The following is a 21,771-nucleotide window of genomic DNA, read 5'->3' on the forward strand; positions in this document are numbered from 1 at the left end:
GCAAAAAAGTTAAATACAGTAAATAATTAAACTGAAAAAAATCAATACATTCATATAAATATAAATAATAATGATAATAATACCAAAATATAACTCAGTTAAAAGCAAGAAAAAAATATCCACATTCTCTTCCAGAGGCAGTGAAGAGCCCTGAAATAAAGCGTGTGGCTCATGATAAAACAAAGCTTGAGTGAACATTTCTTATATTATCATCTGATTAATCTCAGACTGGATGCTACCTTGCAGAGAGCTGCAGGGAACTGCTGCAGGCTGTTGTGGCTCAGGTCGAGGCGGAGCAGATGTCCCAGCTGCTGCTGGACGAACCCGTCGTCCATCAGACAGGACAGAGAGTCCAACTCGTTACCGGACAGGTCCAGCAGACGGATCCTCTCCTTCTCTTTAGACAGAGCAGCTGAACTCTCTCCAGATCCAAACACTGAGGACACAAATCATTAGCTGTCATCTGACCGAAAGGCTTCACATCTGTAAAACAACATGCACAGCAAAATGCTCTGAAAACATGCTGCTGCTCAGATACACTTCTTAAAAAACAAAAACTTTTGCATTATCCAACCAAAAACAGCAGCATGTTGTGAAACCTTTTCAAACTTTCTTGTGTGTTACATGAGTGAGTTTCCTGTTAAACTGTAGACAGATTTCTTTTAAATGCAGTGAATTTAAAACAAGGAAAATTTGTTTTTTTAACAGGATAATAAATAAAGTTGAACTGAATTGAATCTAATGGCGAAACCTCTTTGTCCTGAGCCGGTCCTTCCATTCCTCCTGTGTACATGTTCACTGTGTTCGTGCTCAGTCTGACCGCTCTGGGAGAAGAAAAACACACAAGAGAGAAAGAACATTAGTGAGGGAACAGACCTACATTTCTGTAGGATTTACAGAGTAAAACTAAATACTAAAAGCAAGATGTTAATGAAGACGTTTTACCTCTGCACTGACGTGTCTGCGGCGGACCTGCTTCTTTTTAGAGGAACCGCCCCTCAACTCCTCTGTCGAGTTATTATGAGGCTTCGGAGACAGAACACCTGACAGAGAATCACTGCCTGCAAAAGTAAAGACATTTAACCATCACAAAGCAGCTCAGATGTGATTTTTTCCTCTCAATGTTGATACGCAAAGCTCTATCATTTTTCTTCTTATATTCTGGGATTTTCCCCCATTTCCTTCCAATTATGCCCTGCAGAGTTTTGCCTCTGCAACACATGGAACATTTAATTGCATTTGCTTTTATTAAAGCTGCAGCGTCACAGAGGTTTAAAAGGCTTTAACTTGCTTTTAAAATAAGTGATGAGACATTACTACATTTAACAAAAATAGATTCATCACAAGTCACAAACATACTGTACAATATAATGGTTCATTACACACAGTCGCTATGCACTTTATGTGTTTTTTATGCACACTGTTCATTGCACCTTATTTGTTTCACGGCACCACATACATACTCCTTCTTTGGACACTTATTTTTTTATTGTATTTTATTGCTTCAAGTATGCCTAGGTTGTTCTTTTTATTTAATTGTGTTGTTATTGTCTCTGTGTGTAATGCTGCGGCTACACTTTAATTTCTCAGCTTGGGATAAATAAAGTCTATCTCTGTCTGTCTATATATATATATATATATATCATCTGTCACTAATCAATGAGACTTCCTTTATGCTCAACAGACTGTAAAGAACACAGACAACATGATGACATGATGTGGAAAATAGAAAATACAGGATGTAACTTTGTGTGACAATCAATGGTTCTTTTGAGAAGACAATGTTACAGTTACAGTTTTATAGATGATCTCAGTCTGTAGTAGTTATATTGTTTGTCTGAGCTGCTGTGAATACGGCGTATAAATCTAATAAAGTGTTCAAGTCTGCAGAGCGTTGTTGGAACTCCACGGTCGATCGGATTACATTATTTAGGTCAAACTGTTACTTTGACCTCTGACTGTGCTGTGTGTGGCAGTGATGTTGTAGCGGCAAATTAAGACGGCTCAAAACCCCCCGAGGTCAGATGAGACGGGCTGAGAGCATCACAACTCGCAAACAACACATGCACCAAAATCTTCCCAAAATCTAAGACTCAAAAATGAAAGAATCCAAAAAGTAGCAGGAGATTCATTCAGAGGTTCGTGCAGCAGGGTTTTTATTCTTGCAAAGGTCAAGAGATCAAAACTCAGTGAGTTCCCTGGTTGCAACCACAGGAGACTGAAATAAACAGTGTTAAAACATCAGTTTATATGTCATACAATCTTCCTTTTTCTCGTTCTCTCATTGGTGGGCTCTTCCAGGCCTGCAGAACCTGATAATGTAATGTAATAAAAATCTGCACTTGAGTCCATTGAAAATGTAATAAAACCTGATAATGTATAACTTCCCGATAATGTAATAAAGTGCATTTCCCAATAATGTAATACACTTTTTTTTTTTACCAATAATGTAATAAAATATAACATTAATGGGAGGTTATTACATTATCAGGTTAGCCTTCATTTCACAAGTCCTGATAATGTAATAATTCCCCAATATTGTTATAATTTAACAGCAGACCACCCATTACTTGGGTTCAAGTGGTGATACTGTGTATCAACTCTAGCTCAAGAACTCTAGCGCCACCAACAGGTCAAAGTTGAATGTTTATTAACTTTTGACCCGTTCATCCGTTTTCCACAAACGAGGTATCCATGACAACACACGAATGCATTCAACAGCTTCTTGAAATCTAAAGGTGCTTGGTGTTATACTTTATTACATTATTGGTAAAAAAAGTGTATTACATTATTGGGAAATGCACTTTATTACATTATCGGGAAGTTATTACATTATCAGGTTCTACAAGGCCTTTTACCTTCCATGTTACCTTATATGGGCACTAAGACTTCCTGTGTTTTGTTCCTAATACCAGATGAGAGTTAGGTTCCTTTTTCTTAAAAGGATAATCACACTTTTAATTATTATAACCTTCAAAAACATCCTACAAGTCTTTCAACACATGTCAACATTTTACCGTACTTTACTCTGACATAATTCTGACTTCAGTCTGGTCATCAAAGTGATCGCTCACTGTATCTCAGGTTAAGTCAAGAATGATCATTACTGCTTTTTTCCTTATTAATCACGTACTCTATTGGATTAAATGCATACACTGTTTTATAATATTTTCTCCCAACAATGTCGGATGTCTGTAATCTTTACCGTCACTCTCCATGTCGTCGTTGTTGTACAACAAGCTGTCGTCCATGGACATGAAGCTGAAGCTGGAGTCGTCGCTCTCGTCAGAGATGTAGCCCGAGGTCAGACATGGGTCGCCCACAGATCTGGGAGGGCCGCTGGTACTCTTCGACTTCTGGAGAGACTCAATGTACCTCGCCAAGCTCATACCTTTACCTTAAAGACAACAAATGGTACACAGAAGTTAGGCCTTGGCTGCAAGATGAATCAACTAACAGACATCAACAACATCAGACATCAAAAGGTGTGCCCCAGGGCTCGATCCTGGGTCCTGTTTTGTTCTTGCTGTACATTAATAATGTTTGTATCAAATGACTCATTTCGTTTCTATGCAGATGATACAGTCTTTTATTGTTCATCCCCTTCCCTAGTTAAGACCCTTCAATATCTGCAATCTACGGTGGCCCTGAAGTGCAAATCACGACGGCAAATCAGAAAACACAATGACAAATCAAAAAACACAACGAAAAATCAGATGATTTGTTGTTGTTGTTTTTTATTTGCTGTTGTGTTTTTTGATTTGTCGTTGTGTTTTCTGATTTGTTGTTGTTGTTTTTTATTTGCCGTTGTGGTTTTTGATTTGTTGTTGTGTTTTCTGATTTGTTGCTGTTTTTTATTTGCTGTTGTGTGTTCTGATTTGTTGTTGTGTTTTCTGATTTGTTGTTGTGTTTTTTGATTTGTCGTTGTGTTTTCTGATTTGTCGTTGTGTTTTCTGATTTGTTGTTGTGTTTTCTGATTTGTTGTTGTTTTTTATTTTCTATTGTGTTTTTTGATTTGCCGTTGTGTTTTTGATTTGTTGTTGTGTTTTCTGTTTTGTTGTTGTGTTTCTTGATTTGTTGTTGTGTTTTCTGTTTTGTTGTTGTGTTTCTTGATTTGTTGTTGTGATTTGCACTTCAGGGCCACCATAGCAATCTGCTTTTAATGTGGTTTAATCCAATCTAGCTCAACTCAGGTTGGTATTGAAAGCGGAGAAATCAAAACTTTTCTGATCTTCTCAAATGGTAAAAACTTGACATCCAATTTGCCAAAGATCATGAAAATACAAAGTGATGAAATTGAAAGGGTCACGACTTTTAAATAATTAGGGATCACTATTGATCAGAAGCTGTCATTTAAACCCCATATTGAAAGCATTGTGACAAAACTGAAACTAAAATTACGATTCTTTTTCAGAAACAAATCTTGCTTCTCCTATCAGTCAAGGAAATATTTGATTTATGCGACTTTCTTGCCTCGATTGGACTACTGTGATCTGCTTTTTATGAATGCAACTAATCAGAGTCTTAAGAAGTTAGACAGCATTGTGCTCCGCGTTTCATTACCGGCTTTGGAAATCACACACATCATTGTACTCTGTATACCGTGGCTGAAATGTCACTTTTTATCTACAAATCTATTAGCTGTTTAAATAAAGGATACATATATATAACAACATCAACTCTTCCTCACTGTTGTTGTAACGCAGGCTGTGTGCTCTGCCTCTCTCGGCCAGCAGGGGGCTGAGCCAGGCGGCGTCCAGGCGGCCCAGCCTGAAGCCTCCGAGGCAGAGGGCGCTGTTGTTGAGGTCCAGACCCAGACGGCCCAGCAGCTGGATGACCGTGGGTCCCTCGCCGCGCTTCACGCTCACAGCCAGAGCTCTGCGGAGGTGTTGCTCCTGGGCGCCGCGGCTGAGCAGCAGCTCCACCAGATCCAGAGGGCCGCCTCGCTCACACACCTGGAGAACACACAGAGGTTCCACAAGGTTCAATACTGGGTCCTGTCCAGTTTACTATTCTCATAAACAACATTACATCCACTATAACAAACTGTAACGTCCATCTCTATGCAGATGACACAATTCTGTATATTGCAGAAGATGGTCTACATTTTACCACTTTAACAGGTGACAGCATTGAAAGGGTTTCACAATACAAATATCTGGGCTTCTGTTTAGATAAACTCACATTCAAATTTCATATTGACATACTTACAAGTAAATAAAACAAAAAATCGGATACTTATACAGAAACAAAACAAACTTCCCTCTGTTCTGTAGGAAACGGATCATTCAGGCTCTCTTTTTATCAGTTCTGGATTATGCTGATGTTATCTATAGACATGCTTCTGCCTCCACTCTCACCTCACTGGACTCTGTCCATCACGAGATATCAGTGTTTAAAAAAATGGTCTATTTTGTCTCATAAAGAGCAGAAAAAAACACAAAACCACACACAACCTCCCTCAACAAATCCAACATACAACACAAACATTTATATTATACATTACAAAATGGAGAAAATTATGGATGTTTTTGTTAGAATCATGAAAAATATTAGACCTTCTTGCTCATTTTAATGGCTGGTACAACTAAAGGTACATTAGTTTGGACAAATATAATGACAACAACAAAAATAGCTGATAAGAGTTTAATTTAAGAACTGATATCTTGACATTTCCCATGGTTTTCTTGATAATAATGAAAATCATTATCAAGAAAACCATTGAAAATGGCTCTTAAATAGTTGTAACAGGCATTAAAATAACCAATAAAAATTGAAGAAAAAGGCTGGTCTAATATTTTTTTCCATGACTGCTTTTGGAACAAAATCTTTTATATGGCATAAAGGGCAGATAAAAGTTGTAGTTGTTGGGCTTTTTTCTTCTTGAGATAATATGTTTAAAGAACAGAGCAGAAGTGGAAACACAACTTCCCTCATCAACTTCAACGTGACCTGATTTGACCTGTGACCTCTGACCTGGTAGATGAGAGATTCTGTTTTGGTCTTCCCGTTGATGTCGGCGCCCAGCTCGATCAGACACTCGGCCAGCGTGGTGTCTCCGTCCTCGCAGGCCTTCTCCAGCATGCTGTAGTGCAGCTGGGCGTCGCCCCGCATCTTGGACAGAGCCAGACACACGGACCTGTGCAGCTGACAGCACAAAGGGAGAGGAGACAGGAAGTTAGACCTGTTCCTAGAAGTCTGTTAATTAAATTATAGTGAAGGAAGACAAGTGGTCCACATGCTTAATCTGGACATTATTCAAGCATGTCTGGTATGTCCTGCACAGCTTCTTTGTCCTGCGTTAACAGGAACATACAGTACAACATGACCGCCTGCTGATACACAGTGTGAGACTGACTCATGCACTTACATCATATCATAATTAATTTTTTCAAGTTTTGCAGGAAACACAAAAAACTTCACCAAAAGTGTAACATATGACATTTATTGATCATTTCACTCAAAAAGGATGTAACAAAGGATGGCCATTGGCATAGTAATAACACTGTGTGTAAATTATGTAACTTAAGAGAAATAAATGACTTAGCAATTTTTTGAACATGCCTTTGTGACTTAAGCAAGATATGGTAACACTTTATTTTGAAGGTGTCTACATAAGAGTCACACAAGCCTGTCAGAAACATGACATGACAAGTATCATGAGCATTAATGTTACTTCAAAGTGTCATTAATGTTCATGACACATCCCATGTCATGTTTATGACACGCTTTTGTCACCTGTACATATTGAAATATTTACATTTTTTACCTTAAACCTCTCCTCTCTGCTCTGTGTAAACAGGCTGCAGTTCAGTTTAAAATTTCACTGAATATTGTCACGTGGCGGTTGTTCTCAGCGGAGTCATTTATTGCTTCACAGTGTTGCTGAGGAGAATTTTATGTATTTTACAAGATCTAGTTAGTGCAAACGATTTACTTTTGGCAAAAGGAAGTGTGCACACATCCTGAAAAATCTTCAAAACAGGTGCAAGACAATGGTGTAAATCTGAGATGGTCCAAATGTTGCTTATCAGGAATAAATTCTCTGGAGCCAACCCTTTCCTGTATTTAGAAATGTTTAATTAACCACGTCAAATAAAGAAATTATGAAAGAATAGCACTATTTTAGAGTTTAGAGGGTTTTTTATGCATTTATCTTTTCCCAGACAGAAGCATACTTTATATATCTTTTTAAAGAACTGTTGGAACTTTGGTAATCCAATCATAATTTCTGTTTTTACAGTTTTGGGGCATAATAAATGGTGTAAATTCTGCCATTTTTTAAAAGACAAAACATGCCTTTCAAACCCAGTAGCAGGTTGTGGTGTGTTTAAGAGGCAAATATTCATCAAAAGCTGTGATGTTTTTATTTGTTTGTCTTGAACTTGACTGGTAAACCCTGATCACAGTCAGTTACCATCAGACTCACAGCGTTGTTGTTCTGGTCAGGAGTTTCCTCTCGGAGATATTGGAAGATCTGCCTGTCAAAGTCTTCTCTCTGCAGCTCAGCAGCTGCTCCGGAGCAGGCGTCCAGCATCCTCAGAGCCACCTGGAAACACTAACAACACACACACAAACACATCATGCTCTATTAACCCTTTATCGGGCGAAGAACTATATTTGGTAACTTCAGTGGATATCAAACTGGGTCCCCATGTCTCTCTGTTTGGTCGTAGAACCACATGGATTTCTTCCAGCTAATCAGCAAAGATCAGGCTACGTCACAGACTGTGACAACATGACATCTGACCAATCAGTATGATAATAATATAATAATATTAACTTTATTGACCTGGACCTCCAATGTAAAATTTTAAAATTTAGGAAAAAAATCTGAAAGAAACAGTAATTATTCTTCAATGACTTGTACAAGGAGAACTTGACTATCATGGCATCTTCGGGCCAAGTGTGAATAAAAATAAAAGTACAAATCTGAGAAAAAAGTTGCAAATTTACTAGATTAAAGTGGCAAATCTACAAGAAAAAAAGTTGCAGATTTAAGAGATTTAAAGTGGCAAATCTGCGTGGAAAAGTTGCAGATTTACAAGAAAAAAGTGAAAAGAAAAAAAATTCTCGCAGATTCACCACTTTAAATCTCATAAATCTGCGCATTTTTTTCTCGTAGATTTGCCACTTTAATCTGGTAAACTATTTTCTCAAAATATTACCCCCCTCCCCCGGGTCCATATTTAGTTTTTTTTACACATTCTGGCTGTATGTAATATCCTCCAATATTCTCTAGGGTTGAAATCTGGAATTTGCAAGTATTTCAATGAGTGTCCTATTAAGGGTTTAACTTTAAACTAAGCTTTATTTAACATTTAAACATCAGCATGTTAAACATGAGGTTTACCTTCAGGAGCATCTCTGAGTCTTCTCTGTACTGGACGAGAGATGCGACCACAACGGAGGCCAGAACAGGAACGATCATCCTCGACAGCTTCTTCTTGGAGACGAGGTAGCTGAGCAGGGTGAGACCCCAGTAGTGTATCTCTGGAGATGCACAATTAATCATCTTTAACACTGACATTTTTATATTTTAATCGTTTTTTGCACAATTTTAGTCAAAGAAACACAGATTTCTTTGTTCTTTAGGAACTTCCTCTGGATCTAATTAACAATCTCCACATTCACTTCAACTACAGTACTTCCAAAGCTACTTTTATGGACCTTACTTTTAATAAAACCACATTTTATTAGTCATAGGTCCCCATACTATTATTGCAGAGGCAGCACTATTTTGCCCTGTTGAATATCTGGGTTGTAAATCAATAATCTGACAAGGTTTAGCTGAAATTTCTGCTCCAATTTAATGCTTAAACTGACAAAAAAAACCTAATTTATTATGGTTTATTAAGTGTATGGTGTACCTCGGTCCTGAGGGAACATCTGTAGTGTGTGCAGCACCGTGTCTATCGCCCCCTGCTGGCAGAGCAGGTCCACCGCACCGGAGCAGTCAGCCAGAGCAGACAGCACCTTCAGACCAGACTTCTGGATGGTGGAGCTGCTGATGAACTACACACACACACACACACACACACACACACACACAGACACACACAGACACACACAGACACACATACACACAGCTGATTATCATCAAGGTTAAAGATATTTGTTCTGTGTTTGCAGCTTGATAAAAGACATCCCTGCTATAGTACTGCAGCTTAATACATGCTAACAAAAACAACAGTATAAGAAAATGCTGAAGCATGTAAATTGTGAACTGTATATCTTGATTAATCATGATTAATATCAACATGTTGCCTTTATATTACGAATATTAATGGTGTAAACCAAGGTTATAATAGTTTTGGATTTTTCATTAGTTTTAGTTTTAATTTTGTTGTCAATTTTTGTTTTCAAATTCAGTTAGTTTTAATGAGTTTTTAGAGTGTTTGCTAGTTTTAATTAGTTTTTATTTTTTGGAAAATGCTTAGTTTTAGTTTAGTTTTTATTAGTTTTAGTGTTAGTTTTAGTTTTTTGTAATGGGGTATTTGTTGGGTGCCAGATTCAATAAGGTCACAATAAATGTTTCCTTTATTCCCTTTGTCTGATCCATCTCAGCCCCAATAAGGTTATGAAGTCATAAAACCAGATAGATGAAATAGATTTCATATCAACCACAAAATCAGGTTTACAAGTTGACAAAGACGAAAACGAAGGACATTTTCACTATAATTTTAGTTAGTTTTGTAACCACACAATACAGTTTCAGTTAATTATCTTTTATCTTTTTTTTTAAAAATCTGATTTTATTTTTATTTCAGTTAACGAAAATGTTTTTCAATTCTAGTTTTCGTTATTTCATTAGTTTTAGTTTACTATAATAACCTTGGTGTGGACATAATTTTAGAAACCTTCAAGTATAATGCATGGCCATAAAGTTGATTTACACCTTTTTTTAAAAGCTGCAACCAAACTTTTTCTTTTTTTTTTTGCAGATAGTTTTCTAAGACTACATTAGTATTTGGTGGGTGTGCTTAATAAAGTGGCAATTGACTTTATATACAGTGTTTAACACTTAACCGCTTTGGGGGAAAAATTAGGATTCAGTCTATAAAAGTGTCCTTTTGTCGAGCATATACTGTGAAAAGAGAACGGCAGAAAAACTGGCTTGGTACAGACAGATTCCTGGTGACTAACAAGAGTATTGATTCTTTTGTTGTTTGTGACAGAAAGAAAGAAAATTAGGTCACAAAAAATAATCTTCTTTGATGTTATTGTATTATTATTCTGGAACCAAACGCTTTAAATGGCTGTGAAAGCTTGTAGATGTTATAGTTTATTATTAGTGTCTGACTCATCCTGTCATGTGATGCTTTTACTCTCTCCAGAAGCTTTTTGTCAGAGTTTGCCGCCCTGCCCTCAGGCAGGGGACGACCAAACAACCACAGCCTCACTCATTCATTCGTAGCAGAGAGTCAACTGGTAAATTCTTTTTGGAAATGTAATTACAGCCTCCCGACGTTCCAGTTGCAGCACAAACCTACTGTATAATTTCTACAATGAATGGACGAGCTGTTGTTTAATCTATGTAATGAATGAGAACTATATGTGCCGGCTGAGGATCTGTACACTGTTGCTCTTTATGTGCAAAAATAAATCACATTAGGGTGTTTTTCAAGCTCTGCTCTTCTGTCATTTTAGATATCTGTGACATTTTATTATCAGAACGAATCATGCAAGGACAAAAAAGTGTGGGAAGACTGCAAGAAGATGCAGGATTATAGAGATCCTTTCATACTACGGTGGCCCTGAGAGCTCACAGCGCTGCAGCTTAAGAAAACAAATGCAAATACACAAAACACAAGCAAATTGAGAAAACATCTTTATCAATTTGACATCACAAACGCAGCATTTAGAAAACACGCTGCAAAGACCACAACACAACAGAAGTGTTTCCAGAGGACACTTAAAAGTGATGCACATGTCTGGACACACATGTAATATTAAGTTATTTCAAGATAATGATATTTCATGTTATAACGTGATATATAGCGTCAGCCCACTAGCAGTAGCTCACTAGCCCGTATCAATCACATTGCAGTTAAACAAATCAAATAAATGAATGATACATGTTTGAGTTGGTCTCTCTCAACAACACAGACATGGTCTTGCTTGGTCTTGCTAGCCGGCTAACGCTAGCACGCTATCAATCGCCGGCTAAAGTTAGCATGCTATGATCGGCCGCTAACTTTAGCATGCTATCAAACGGCGCTAACGTTAGCACGCTATGATCGGCCGCCAACGTTAGCATGCTATCGATTGGCCACTATGAGCATTATTACTTTATAACGTGGAATTATCATTATCTTGAAATAACATGATAACATCACAAGCGTGTCCAGCGTGTCCAGACGTGTGCATCACTTTTAAGTGTCCTCTGGAAACGCGTCTGTTGTGTTGTGGTCTTTGCAGCACGTTTTCTAAATGCTGAGCTTGGGAGCGCGTCTATGTTCCCCTCTTTGTATGAGACTGGGGAACATAGGACCCTTTTTCCCGCTTTTCCCAAAAAGGGTCCTATGTTCCCCGTTCCACCATTACTGCCAAATTCCATGGCAAATAGGCCTATTTAGGCCTACGGGCTGTTTGACGTGTTTATGCAAATAACCTAACCCTAACCCTAAGACAATATGCTTAGGGGTGGGAATATACAAACATGAGTAATTCTAGATTTAAAAAGCAAAAACATTAACTGCAAAGTAAGCTGCTGGCAAAGGGTCCCATGTTCCCAGCTCCCCTGTGCTTGTGTTGTCAAATTGATGTAGATGTTTCCTCAATTTGCTTGTGTTTTGTGTATTTGCATGTGTTTCTACCGTATCATACCCTGTTGAGAACCTCCAGGTAGAGAGTGTGAGCTCCTTCCACCACACACTGGTTCTTCAGGACCCTCAGCGACACGTCGGCCATGTCTGGATCCGCCACCGAGACGCCGTGCTCCCTTAAACTGCGATCTGGAGATTCAAACACACCAAGGAAACAAGTGAAAACAAAGAGGGACACAAACAAACACACAACAACTCCATTATGGGTCACTAATCTAATTAGGAGTGTTACGAGCAGAGGGAGAGAACACTCGACAAAACAAGCTGCTCCACTTTAGCCGCTTTGTTCTGTTTGAAGAGATCCCAGAACGTCCACAACTGATCGCATAAATTACAATTTAATGCTCGTTATTACAGATGCATTAATAGATTTTTTGGGCCACATGAGGGTTGCAGATTTCCACAACACACTGAAAGAAAGAATAGATTCTAACAGATACTGTGATTGCATTTTGTTGAGGAGCAGCATGAGAGTTCAGCTGGACTTTTGCTTTAATCCAAGTCTAATGTAGGGCTCAGTAATAAGGATCGCCTGGGGAACGCAAAATGCCATATTGGGGGAGTAAATCTAGTTACACACCTGCCTGATTGAGCAAAGTGTAAAAAATAATTATCATATAAACACATTGGGCCTCATGCAAGAAGCAATCGTATGAACATATTCATTCTAAAGTTGCTGTTACGAATGATTGAGCAGAGCTTTCTGTTTCACCAATTTCATCAGATTTAGATTTTTTATTCTGAGACACAAAAACAAAGAAGTGTTCAGTGTGCAGTTTTCACTAATGGATTGTATTTCTCTTTACTTGTAAGAAATTTTGAGCTAGAAAAGTTCAAAGAAAGTTAAGGTAGGAATACAAAAATGTTCTTGCATTAGGGCCCGATGTTTTTTCCAGAGTTGATGATGCAAGTAGCTCAGAAATGAGTCTCCTGCTTCTTTCTAAACTCTGTGGAGAGATGCACACATGCTGCAGCAACAGACCCCTTTCACAGCAGACATTGGCCCTCATTTATCAAACGAGCATACGACAGAAAGTGGGCGTACGATCATTTCCACGCAAGGCTCGGTATTTATCAATTTGGACGTGAGCGGAGGGTTTGAACAGATCTCACGTCTGCTCTCAGCTAAAACTCTGCCGTGTTTTGTTTTTTAATGGTGACAAACCAAAGCATGTTTTAGGCTTATTATTTATATTATTATTATTATTTATCACTAAAAACCTGATTAAAAATAATTACATCCTGCAACAGTGAAAATCTTTAAAGAGAACACACACACACACACACACACACACAAACACAAACACACACACAACCTCACACACACTTGACCTCATGCTCATTTTCAGCCTCCTAGGGGCGAAATTTGGCTGCCACAGATCGGGGAAATTTTGGAAAAAGACTGACAAACAAATGAACAAAGCAAGCTTCAGAGCTGCAGGTCACAGCTGAAAATCTAATCAAGAAGAAGAGCGTAGAACCCAGTTTAAGGAGGCCGGGCGTCTCTGAACAGCTAATAAACACGACAGACGGAGCTCTCATGTGTTACCTGGACAGAGGAAGACGAGGCTGGCCTGCAGAGCCTCCAGCTGCACCTCGGGCTGGAAGTTGTGGACCTTCATGCTGCTGAGGATCTGACTCAGAGCCATGTTCAGCTCGTCCAGACTGGCTGTCCTGCAGAGACACAGAGACAAGTTTCACTGAATTAAATACGTCTCAGTGTGTTTGTTTGAATCCGTGTATCATTCGTTCTTTCCATTTTCAATTGGCAATCAAAAATCAAATAATGAAAAATTGACTGGTTATTTTGTTATTCGTTTTTTATTATAACACAAAAAAACGAAGAAAAAAAAAGCTTGTTTTTTCATATTTCAATGTTAGGCTCAGATCAAAAATACCAAATGGAAAAACAGGCACCAAGACTGACTTTGATTTTAATATTTAATTGGTCGGGTTTACGTGACCCGGAAGTTTGTAATGTAATATTTTACTGTACAGTCTATATCCAAATGCGTTTTATAAAAAAAAAATCCACAGTGAACAGTTCTGTGAATATTATGCAATTAATCTTCTTTCCATATTTATCTGGTGAAAATCACACGTCGACGCAACAAATACATTTTCGGCTTGACGCAATTTAATTATTTCACATGGTGTGTTCAGGTAATGTTAATACTTCATCTCCTCTCTGCTGTTAAGAGTTTTATACTGGAAAAAAGTGAAAAAGAATGACAGTAAAGTACTTATCCATCATGTCAGCTCATATATAGCTTATAATAAAAAACAAATAACAAAATAACCAGTCAATTTTTCATTATTAGATTTGAAAATGAAAAAGAAAGAATGATACACAGATTTGTTTGTTCCCCTTAACTTCCTTTCTGTTCTTTATACTGATGTGATTTTGAGAAGGAGGATGGAAACTGAGCCCACCTCCCCTGGAAGAGCAGGCTGAGCAGTTTACAGGCGCTGATGGAAACTTCAGCCGAGGTCGAGTGTCTCTTCATCATGTCCACCAGGTTTACATGGAGCCCACTGGACAGCAGCAGGGAACGCATCTTACCTGCAAACAGAGCAGAGCAGACAGTCATTTACTGTACCAGGTTAGCCTGAGTATACCCATACTGCCTTGCAAGCTCGATTTCATTTCAAACTGGAAGACAGTCTGGTATCTACGGCCGTTTCTTAGCCCTGTTTTAGGGATCCAATCACAGAGCGGGGAGGGACGGCAAGACGATACTATTGGACAGATGGAAGCTTGTAGTTTTGTAGTTTTCTTACAGATCCAACATGGCTGCAGCAGACGCGAAGCTCTCTTTGGATCTAGCTGTAGACAGTGTTCTAGATAGTTTAGAGCCAAAGTTGATTTTAAACGTTTGACTTTACACTCCTGTTTCACCACCAAAAAGGATGTTTGCCTTGCTTCCGACAGGATTTGGCCAAAAGCCTAATCTACCAACTAGCCCCGTTACCGCTCGCTGCTGTAACCACGGTGATCTGGCTACGAGCTGGGGGACAGCAGAGCCGCCCAGAGACCCGCAGCAGCTTGTTTATTGACCATAAAATCAGTGGATGTGTGGCTGAATGACATGAGGGGGCATAAGGCGTGACAATAAATAATCTTGCAGAAAGCGAGAACTGGAGAAGCAACACAGCAAGCAACACACACACACACACACACACACACACACACACACACACACACACACTGCCGGTAGACTGTGAGCAGCCAGAGTCAGAACATGCTGCAGAAAAACGTTGCAGAAGCAGAATTGAGCATTTCAGTCTCAAAGTAGAGATGGGCTAGTCTGGCTATGTAAACATCAATTTCTGCCGCTCTACATACGTCATCTGGTATAACTGATACGATTGGCTAAGAGCTACCTACAGACGCTTATGATAGACATTCATAGCGCCCAATAAACGGCTCTGGAGGATCGTAACCCACGCCTCCTCTATGGAGAAATGAATAGCTGGTTTCCAGACGAGACATTTTTGACATTTTCTTGACATTTCACAGACTAAACATGATCAGCTGCAGCCCTAAAGATATCCATCTATATTTTAGTGGCTTTGTTGTGCATGTTGAAGACTCACTGTTGTGTGTGAGCAGCGTGGCGATGGCGCTGGCAGCAGCTTGAAACACTCTGGGAGAGGAGGAGTGGAGCAGCAGGGCGGCCATCAGCTGTCTGTGGACAGGAGTCCTGGAGACAAACACACACATCACTAAAAACATTAAATATCAATGCACAACACTGTTATGCTTTCCTGTATGAAACATGTGTAGCAGTCGTGTACCTCTCCTCCTGCTGCTCCTCTGAATGCTTCACTCCTGCTCCGTGCAGTAACAGATTGTGAATGGCCCAGCTGGCAGCTTCCTGCAGCAGCACAAGGGGTTTGCATGCTTTTTAAAACAACATATTCTATATTAAATATTGTGTGCAGATCCAAGAGAAGGGCGTGGGGCGTACCTGAACATCCGGCTCATCAGCGTGGAGCTCCAGCGCCGTGCAGCAGGCCTCCATCCAGCCCAGACCCATGTCCTCCACCTGCTCCCTGCCCCGGTTCTCCTCCTCCTCCCCGTCCTCCAGAGCCTGCTCCGCCACCGCTTTGTTCTGCACGATGGTGGCAGCTGCAGACGGAGACAGTGAGGAGGCATTATTGTACCGTACAAGATCATATTATATCTAATCATATATCTAAAGCATGGGTCTTAAACTGGCGGCCCGCGGGCCAATTGCGGCCCTCATGATGACATTTTGTGGCCTCCACCTTGATATGAAAATTTAATGTGAGTTTTATATGAATGGTGTTGTGTGTGGAAGGTCCCTTTAATTCCTTTTTTTGTAATTTTGTGTCTTTTTAAAATAATTTTGTGTCTTTTTAAAATAATTTTGTGTCTTTTTTAAATAATTTTGTGTCTTTTTAAAATAATTCTGTGTCTTTTTGGTGATTTTGTTTCTTCTTTAAGTAATTTAATTTTTTCTGTCATTTTGTGTCTTTTTTTAAATCATTTTGTGTCTTTTTTGGTAATTTTGTGACTTTTTTGTCATTTTGTGTCTTTTTTAAGTAATTTAGTGTTTTTTCAGTCACTCTGTGTCTTTTTGGTAATTTTGTTTCTTCTTTAAGTAATTGAATTTTTTTCTGTCATTTTGTGTCTTTTTTTAAATAATTTTGTGGGTTTTTTTTGGTAATTGTGTGACTTTTTGTAATTTTGTGTCTTTTTAAAAGTAATTTAGTGTTTTTTCAGTCATGTTGTGTCTTTTTTTGTAATTTTGTGTCTTCTTAAAATAATTTTGTGTCTCTTTTGGTAATTTTGTGACTTTTTTGTCATTTTGTGTCTTTTTTAAAGTAATTTAGTGTTTTTTCAGTCATGTTGTGTCTTCTTTTGTAATTTTGTGTCTTTTTTAAATAATTTTGTGTCCTATTTTTAGCCTGGGTATACCCAGACTGCCTTGCGCGCTCGAATTTGATTTCGAACCTCCAGGCAGTCTGGCAACTAGGCGATTTCGCTAGCCCTGTTTTAGGGATCCAATCACAGAGCGGGGAGGGACGGTGAGACGATGACGCGTACTACTCGGCACTTGGAAGCTTTCCGGATCCAACATGGCTGCTGCAGACGCGAAACTCTCTTTAGCTGTAGATGGTGTTTTAAATAGTTTAGAGTGAAAGTTGAAAGGCGAAAGGTCTCTCGGCAGCTCCGCTGTCCCCCGGCTCGGAGCCAGATCACCGGTAGTGGGGCTATTAGCGCCGCACGGGCGGTTTCTGCGGCTCGTTGCGCCGAGCCGGTGAGACCGCCGGTCACCGCCGGTGATCTCGCTCCGAATCGGGGGACAGCGGAGCCCCCAGAGACCCGCAGCAGCTTGTTTGTTGCCCATAAAATCAGTGGATGTGTGTGGCTGAATGACATGAGGGGGAATAAAGCGTGAAAATAAATAATCTTGCAGAAAGCGAGAACTGGAGAAGCAAAGCAGCAGCAACACTCTCTCACAGACACACACACAACAAACATCCATCTCTGTTGCTCTACTACGTCATCTGGTATAACTGATCTGATTGGCTAAGAGCTACCTACAGACGCTTTGATAGACATTCTAAGCGCCCAATAAACGGCTCCGGAGGATCGTAAACCACACCTCCTCTACGGAGAAATGCATTGAAGGTGTCCAGACCTAATCTCCAATGAGATTTGGTCTGGTGTTAGCCAGGCTATCCTATTTTAGTAATTTTGTGTCTTTTTTTGGTCATTTTGATACTGCCTCCAGGTAATTTGAGTTTGAGACCCCTGATCTATTACTACAATACAAATGGATAAGCAGACAGTATAAGTAAGCTGCACCTTTTTAACCCAAATATCCCAGAGACTTGCATTAAATGTAAGCAACAAAAAGGTTCTTTATTTCATTGCATGTGGGAATCCCTCTTATACTCTCTTTTTGGGAAAAAGTGTTGAACCTGGCCAGTCAAACCTTTGAAAAAGACGTACCTCTCAAACCAAAGTTATGTTTACTGAATATTTACCCGGACAACTTTGTGACCTCCAAAAATGGAAGCTAAAAGATGTACAGCCTGCTCATGGAAAAGAGATAAACCTTGTACTGCTTTGCAATGGTTAACAGGGATGTCTTGTCTCACATTTAGAGCTTTACAGACATGTATATGCATCTGTGTGTGTGTGTGTGTACATACATATAGATATATGCATTTATTAATTTATTAACAAAATGTGCAATAAACATATGTTTAAAAAAAAAATCATATATCTAATAAAGTGTAAAGAGTGTAAACATCTGGCTGCACAGGGAGAACGTGCTAACTCAACAACTGTCCTGTACTTCACCCAATTAATTTCTATTTTTAGCACCTTGACTGGAGAAAATCAATGCAGAGAGTCAGAACACAGACAATGAGCTGTTTTTATAGAATTATCTTCAGTTGTGTAACTCTGCTGTGAAGTCTTTGTTCTGTCGTCTCTGTCTCTAATCCTTCTGTGTGACTATAAATAAATGAGATAAATATAGTATTGTGTGTGTGTGTGAGTTCTCACTGAGGTCAGCCAGGCAGGAGAGGGCGGCGGCCTGCAGCGCCGCGTTGTCGGGGAACGTCTGACAGGCTCTCACCGCCACGCGCTGCACGCCGTTCAGCACCAGGATGTTGTAGTAACTCTCTGCAAGACGACAAGAACTCATTTAAACACATTATATCATCAGGATGAATCAATTCAAACACAGCTGAGCTGATAGTCAGCGTTCAATTATTCTGCAAACACTCTTATCAGAGAGTGTCAACAAGGGACGAGATACTGCAAAGTTATTCATTGACAGAGAATCTGAGATTTTAAGTGTTGACTGAGACACGTTTTACATTAGTTCCTTTGTAACAGGAGGCTTAAACTCAAATTACCTGGGGGCCGCTGGAGGCAGTATCAAAATGACCAAAAAGACATAAAATTACAAAAAAAAAAGACACAAAATGACAGAAAAAAATGAAATTACTTTAAAAAGACACAAAATTACCAAAAAAAGACACAAAATTACTCAAAAAAGACACAAAAAGACACAAATTTACCAAAAAAAGACACAAAATTATTTTAAAAAAGACACAAAATTACCAAAAAGACACAAACTGACAAAAAAAAGACTCAAAATGATTTAAAAAAAGACACAAAATTATTTAAAAAAGACACAAAATTACCAAAAAACACACAAAATGACAAAAAAAAAAAAATTATATATATATAAACCTACATATGTTGTGACAGAATGATGACAAAAAAAAGAAAAGGGAGGGAGGGGAAACTAAATAAAGGTTTAGCATCTGGAAAAAATGTCTAATTGTGATTATTTTTGGCTCATACTGCAGCAGAGATATGATTCCCAATATGGGAAGGAATTATTATTTTTGCATCATTATTCTCATTTGCATGAAACATACTGTATATATTTGAATGATCAGGATGTTTTTGCCACCAAACAAAGATTTTCTCTTAAGATTTAACTGGGATCTCTGCAGCACAACAACACTTCATTCATAAGGTATTTAAACACATATTTCTTTAACCTTTAACAAACATTGCACCTCACACATTTTGGACATGCATTAGTCCTTATTGTGAGTTTGATGAAATTCTGATTAATCAAAATTGAAATGACACTTAAATAGTAGCATCTGTTGTTAAAACCTGGCTCATTTTGGCGGTTTGTGGCTCTGACCTGAGGTGAACCTCCTGAAGAGGCGGCAGGCCGTCTCCTGCAGCTCCTCCTCCTCGGGGAAGGCGTCCATGGCGCCGATGACGACGCTGTAACAGCGAGCGCCTCCAGACATCAACATCTCCACGTTACTGCCTGCAGGAGAAAAGATCAAAAACTCAAAAACAACGACACCGTCTCTGTTTCTGCATTTCAAATGACAACATTCATGTTATAAAATGTATGTTTATGGCTCTATTTTAGACTGTTAAAGCAAAAAATAATGATGTAAGCAAATCCACAATAGATAACAAGACACACTGCAAAAAAGAGGTGTATAAAAACAAGATAAAAACACTAATTCTGAGGGAAATTAGTTTGCTGCATGGACAGATAATTCCACTTGACACGATTTCTTAAATTAAGATTATTAACCCTCTGGAGTCTCCAAAAGCTCCAAATAATCCAGACTTGTTGACTCCATCCAGACTAGAAAACAAAGCAGCGTGGAGCCCTACTGTAAATTTACCTCTAAAGTTCTGGCTGTAAACTCCATGAGGCCAGTTTCAGTTTGATGATGATATACCAAGTAAAACTGGAGACAAGCTCAAATAGATTTAGTATAAAATGATAGAACTGGATGGAACCCTCTTATATGTTAGATTTGACACCTTTGTTCACATTTGCAACATTTAAAATGAGCTTTATTGAGCATGATAGTGTTTTGAAAGAAAAAAAAAAAAAGATTCAAAATCACATTTTATGTTGGACTAAAGGACTAAAAAAAATGACCACAAAATGACCAAAAAAGGACACAAAATGACAAAAAAAATACACAAAATGACAAAAAAAAGACAAAAAATGACCAATAAAAAGACACAAAATGACCAAAAAAAGACACAAAGACTAAAAAAATACACAAAATGACTAAAAATAAAGTCATAAAATGACAAAAAAAGACACAGAATGACCAAAAAAAGACACAACAACAGGCACAAAATGACCAAAAAAGACATTTTGGATTAAAAAATGGACAAAATAGCCGAAGACTCCTAGAGTACTAGTTGCACATAATTGAAGAACTCTTGTCAAGGTAAATTATCTGTCCATGCAGCAAGATCATTTCCCTCAGATTTACTGTTTTATCTTGTTTTTAGACACATTTTTTGCAGTGCAGATAAGAAAGTGAGAGAGAGCGGTGACTCCTGGAATCCCCCCGCGACCGCGAGAAATCAAACATCACACACATTAAAGTGGAAAACATGTTCATGACTGAGACTTTGTCCACTTTTCTACTTTTTTTTTCATCTCCAGCTTCACTTTTCATGGGGAAATAATGCAGATAATTAGAAATGCAGTGCAGAGAAACATCTGAAATAGAGGCAATATGTCATCTGCTATATTTGTCCTGTTTGGAGTCTCACAGAGATAATAGGTGGCGTGATGTCGGCTGGGACAGAAAGATGATCATATAATTAATAAATAAATAAATAAATAAATAAATAAATAACACTGATGGGCTCGAGGCAAATTTACCAAACTGGCATCAGTGAAACATCTGGATGGATGATGATTTCCTTGTTGTTCATATCATTTCTTACATTCTGGAAATTTCCCCGTTATGGAACTAATAAAGGAATATCTTAATTTATCTTCTTTTATACTTTGTATTAGGGTTGTCAAAAGTATTAATACTCAAAAAAGTATTGATACTTAAACGTTGTATACGGCTACAATACTCATTTTCAAAAGTATCAATACCCCCCCGACCTTTTGTTTCAAACTGACCTATTACTGATGTTATCGTAGCCGTGTTATTATTAGCCGTTAGCCGCAGCTAGCAGTTAAAGGCTGACGTCATGTTAATGATTATAAACAACGTAAATAAATAAATCAGGCACGTAGTACGCCCATATTCCAATAATTGACACAGTGTCAGTATACAGTATCAGCATAGAATTAATAAGTTTACATGAATGTTGGAGACTGAAAAGTGTAATTTTCTCTCGTGAAGTCCCAGAATGAAGCAGAGAAAAGTCGACTTATCAAGCTTTCCTAATATTGTGCACAGCATACGACCTCAAAATATTGTTCTAATTGTTATTGTTTATTGTATTTATTTATTTTTTGCACTACCTCAGACCTGAAGCTTGTTATCATAGTTGCAATTTCTTTTTGCACAACTGTTTTTATTATAAATATTTAACCTGTGGTTCTGTTCATTTTTACATGTTGCATTTTTCTTGTTAATAAAA

General features: G+C 38.5%; 1 protein-coding gene across 1 annotated transcript in view; it reads right to left on the reverse strand.

Annotated features, from left to right (window-relative positions):
• Window positions 1-21,771, reverse strand: part of lrrk2 (leucine-rich repeat kinase 2) — a 79,129-nt gene that overhangs the window by 33,671 nt on the left and 23,687 nt on the right. Inside the window, exons 7-23 of the mRNA XM_059335371.1 lie at window positions 19,541-19,672; window positions 18,376-18,495; window positions 15,800-15,960; window positions 15,627-15,706; window positions 15,426-15,532; window positions 14,262-14,391; window positions 13,378-13,502; window positions 11,830-11,957; window positions 8,871-9,015; window positions 8,354-8,493; window positions 7,418-7,558; window positions 5,977-6,147; window positions 4,691-4,955; window positions 3,206-3,397; window positions 946-1,061; window positions 752-824; window positions 240-436 (exon numbers count right to left, since the gene is read on the reverse strand). Coding sequence (XP_059191354.1) covers window positions 240-436; window positions 752-824; window positions 946-1,061; window positions 3,206-3,397; window positions 4,691-4,955; window positions 5,977-6,147; window positions 7,418-7,558; window positions 8,354-8,493; window positions 8,871-9,015; window positions 11,830-11,957; window positions 13,378-13,502; window positions 14,262-14,391; window positions 15,426-15,532; window positions 15,627-15,706; window positions 15,800-15,960; window positions 18,376-18,495; window positions 19,541-19,672 — 2,423 coding nt within the window. The remainder of the gene's footprint in view (window positions 1-239; window positions 437-751; window positions 825-945; window positions 1,062-3,205; window positions 3,398-4,690; window positions 4,956-5,976; window positions 6,148-7,417; window positions 7,559-8,353; window positions 8,494-8,870; window positions 9,016-11,829; window positions 11,958-13,377; window positions 13,503-14,261; window positions 14,392-15,425; window positions 15,533-15,626; window positions 15,707-15,799; window positions 15,961-18,375; window positions 18,496-19,540; window positions 19,673-21,771) is intronic.

The sequence above is a fragment of the Centropristis striata genome, chromosome 6 (assembly GCF_030273125.1).
Source record: "Centropristis striata isolate RG_2023a ecotype Rhode Island chromosome 6, C.striata_1.0, whole genome shotgun sequence".
In the NCBI taxonomy this organism is placed as follows: domain Eukaryota; kingdom Metazoa; phylum Chordata; class Actinopteri; order Perciformes; family Serranidae; genus Centropristis; species Centropristis striata.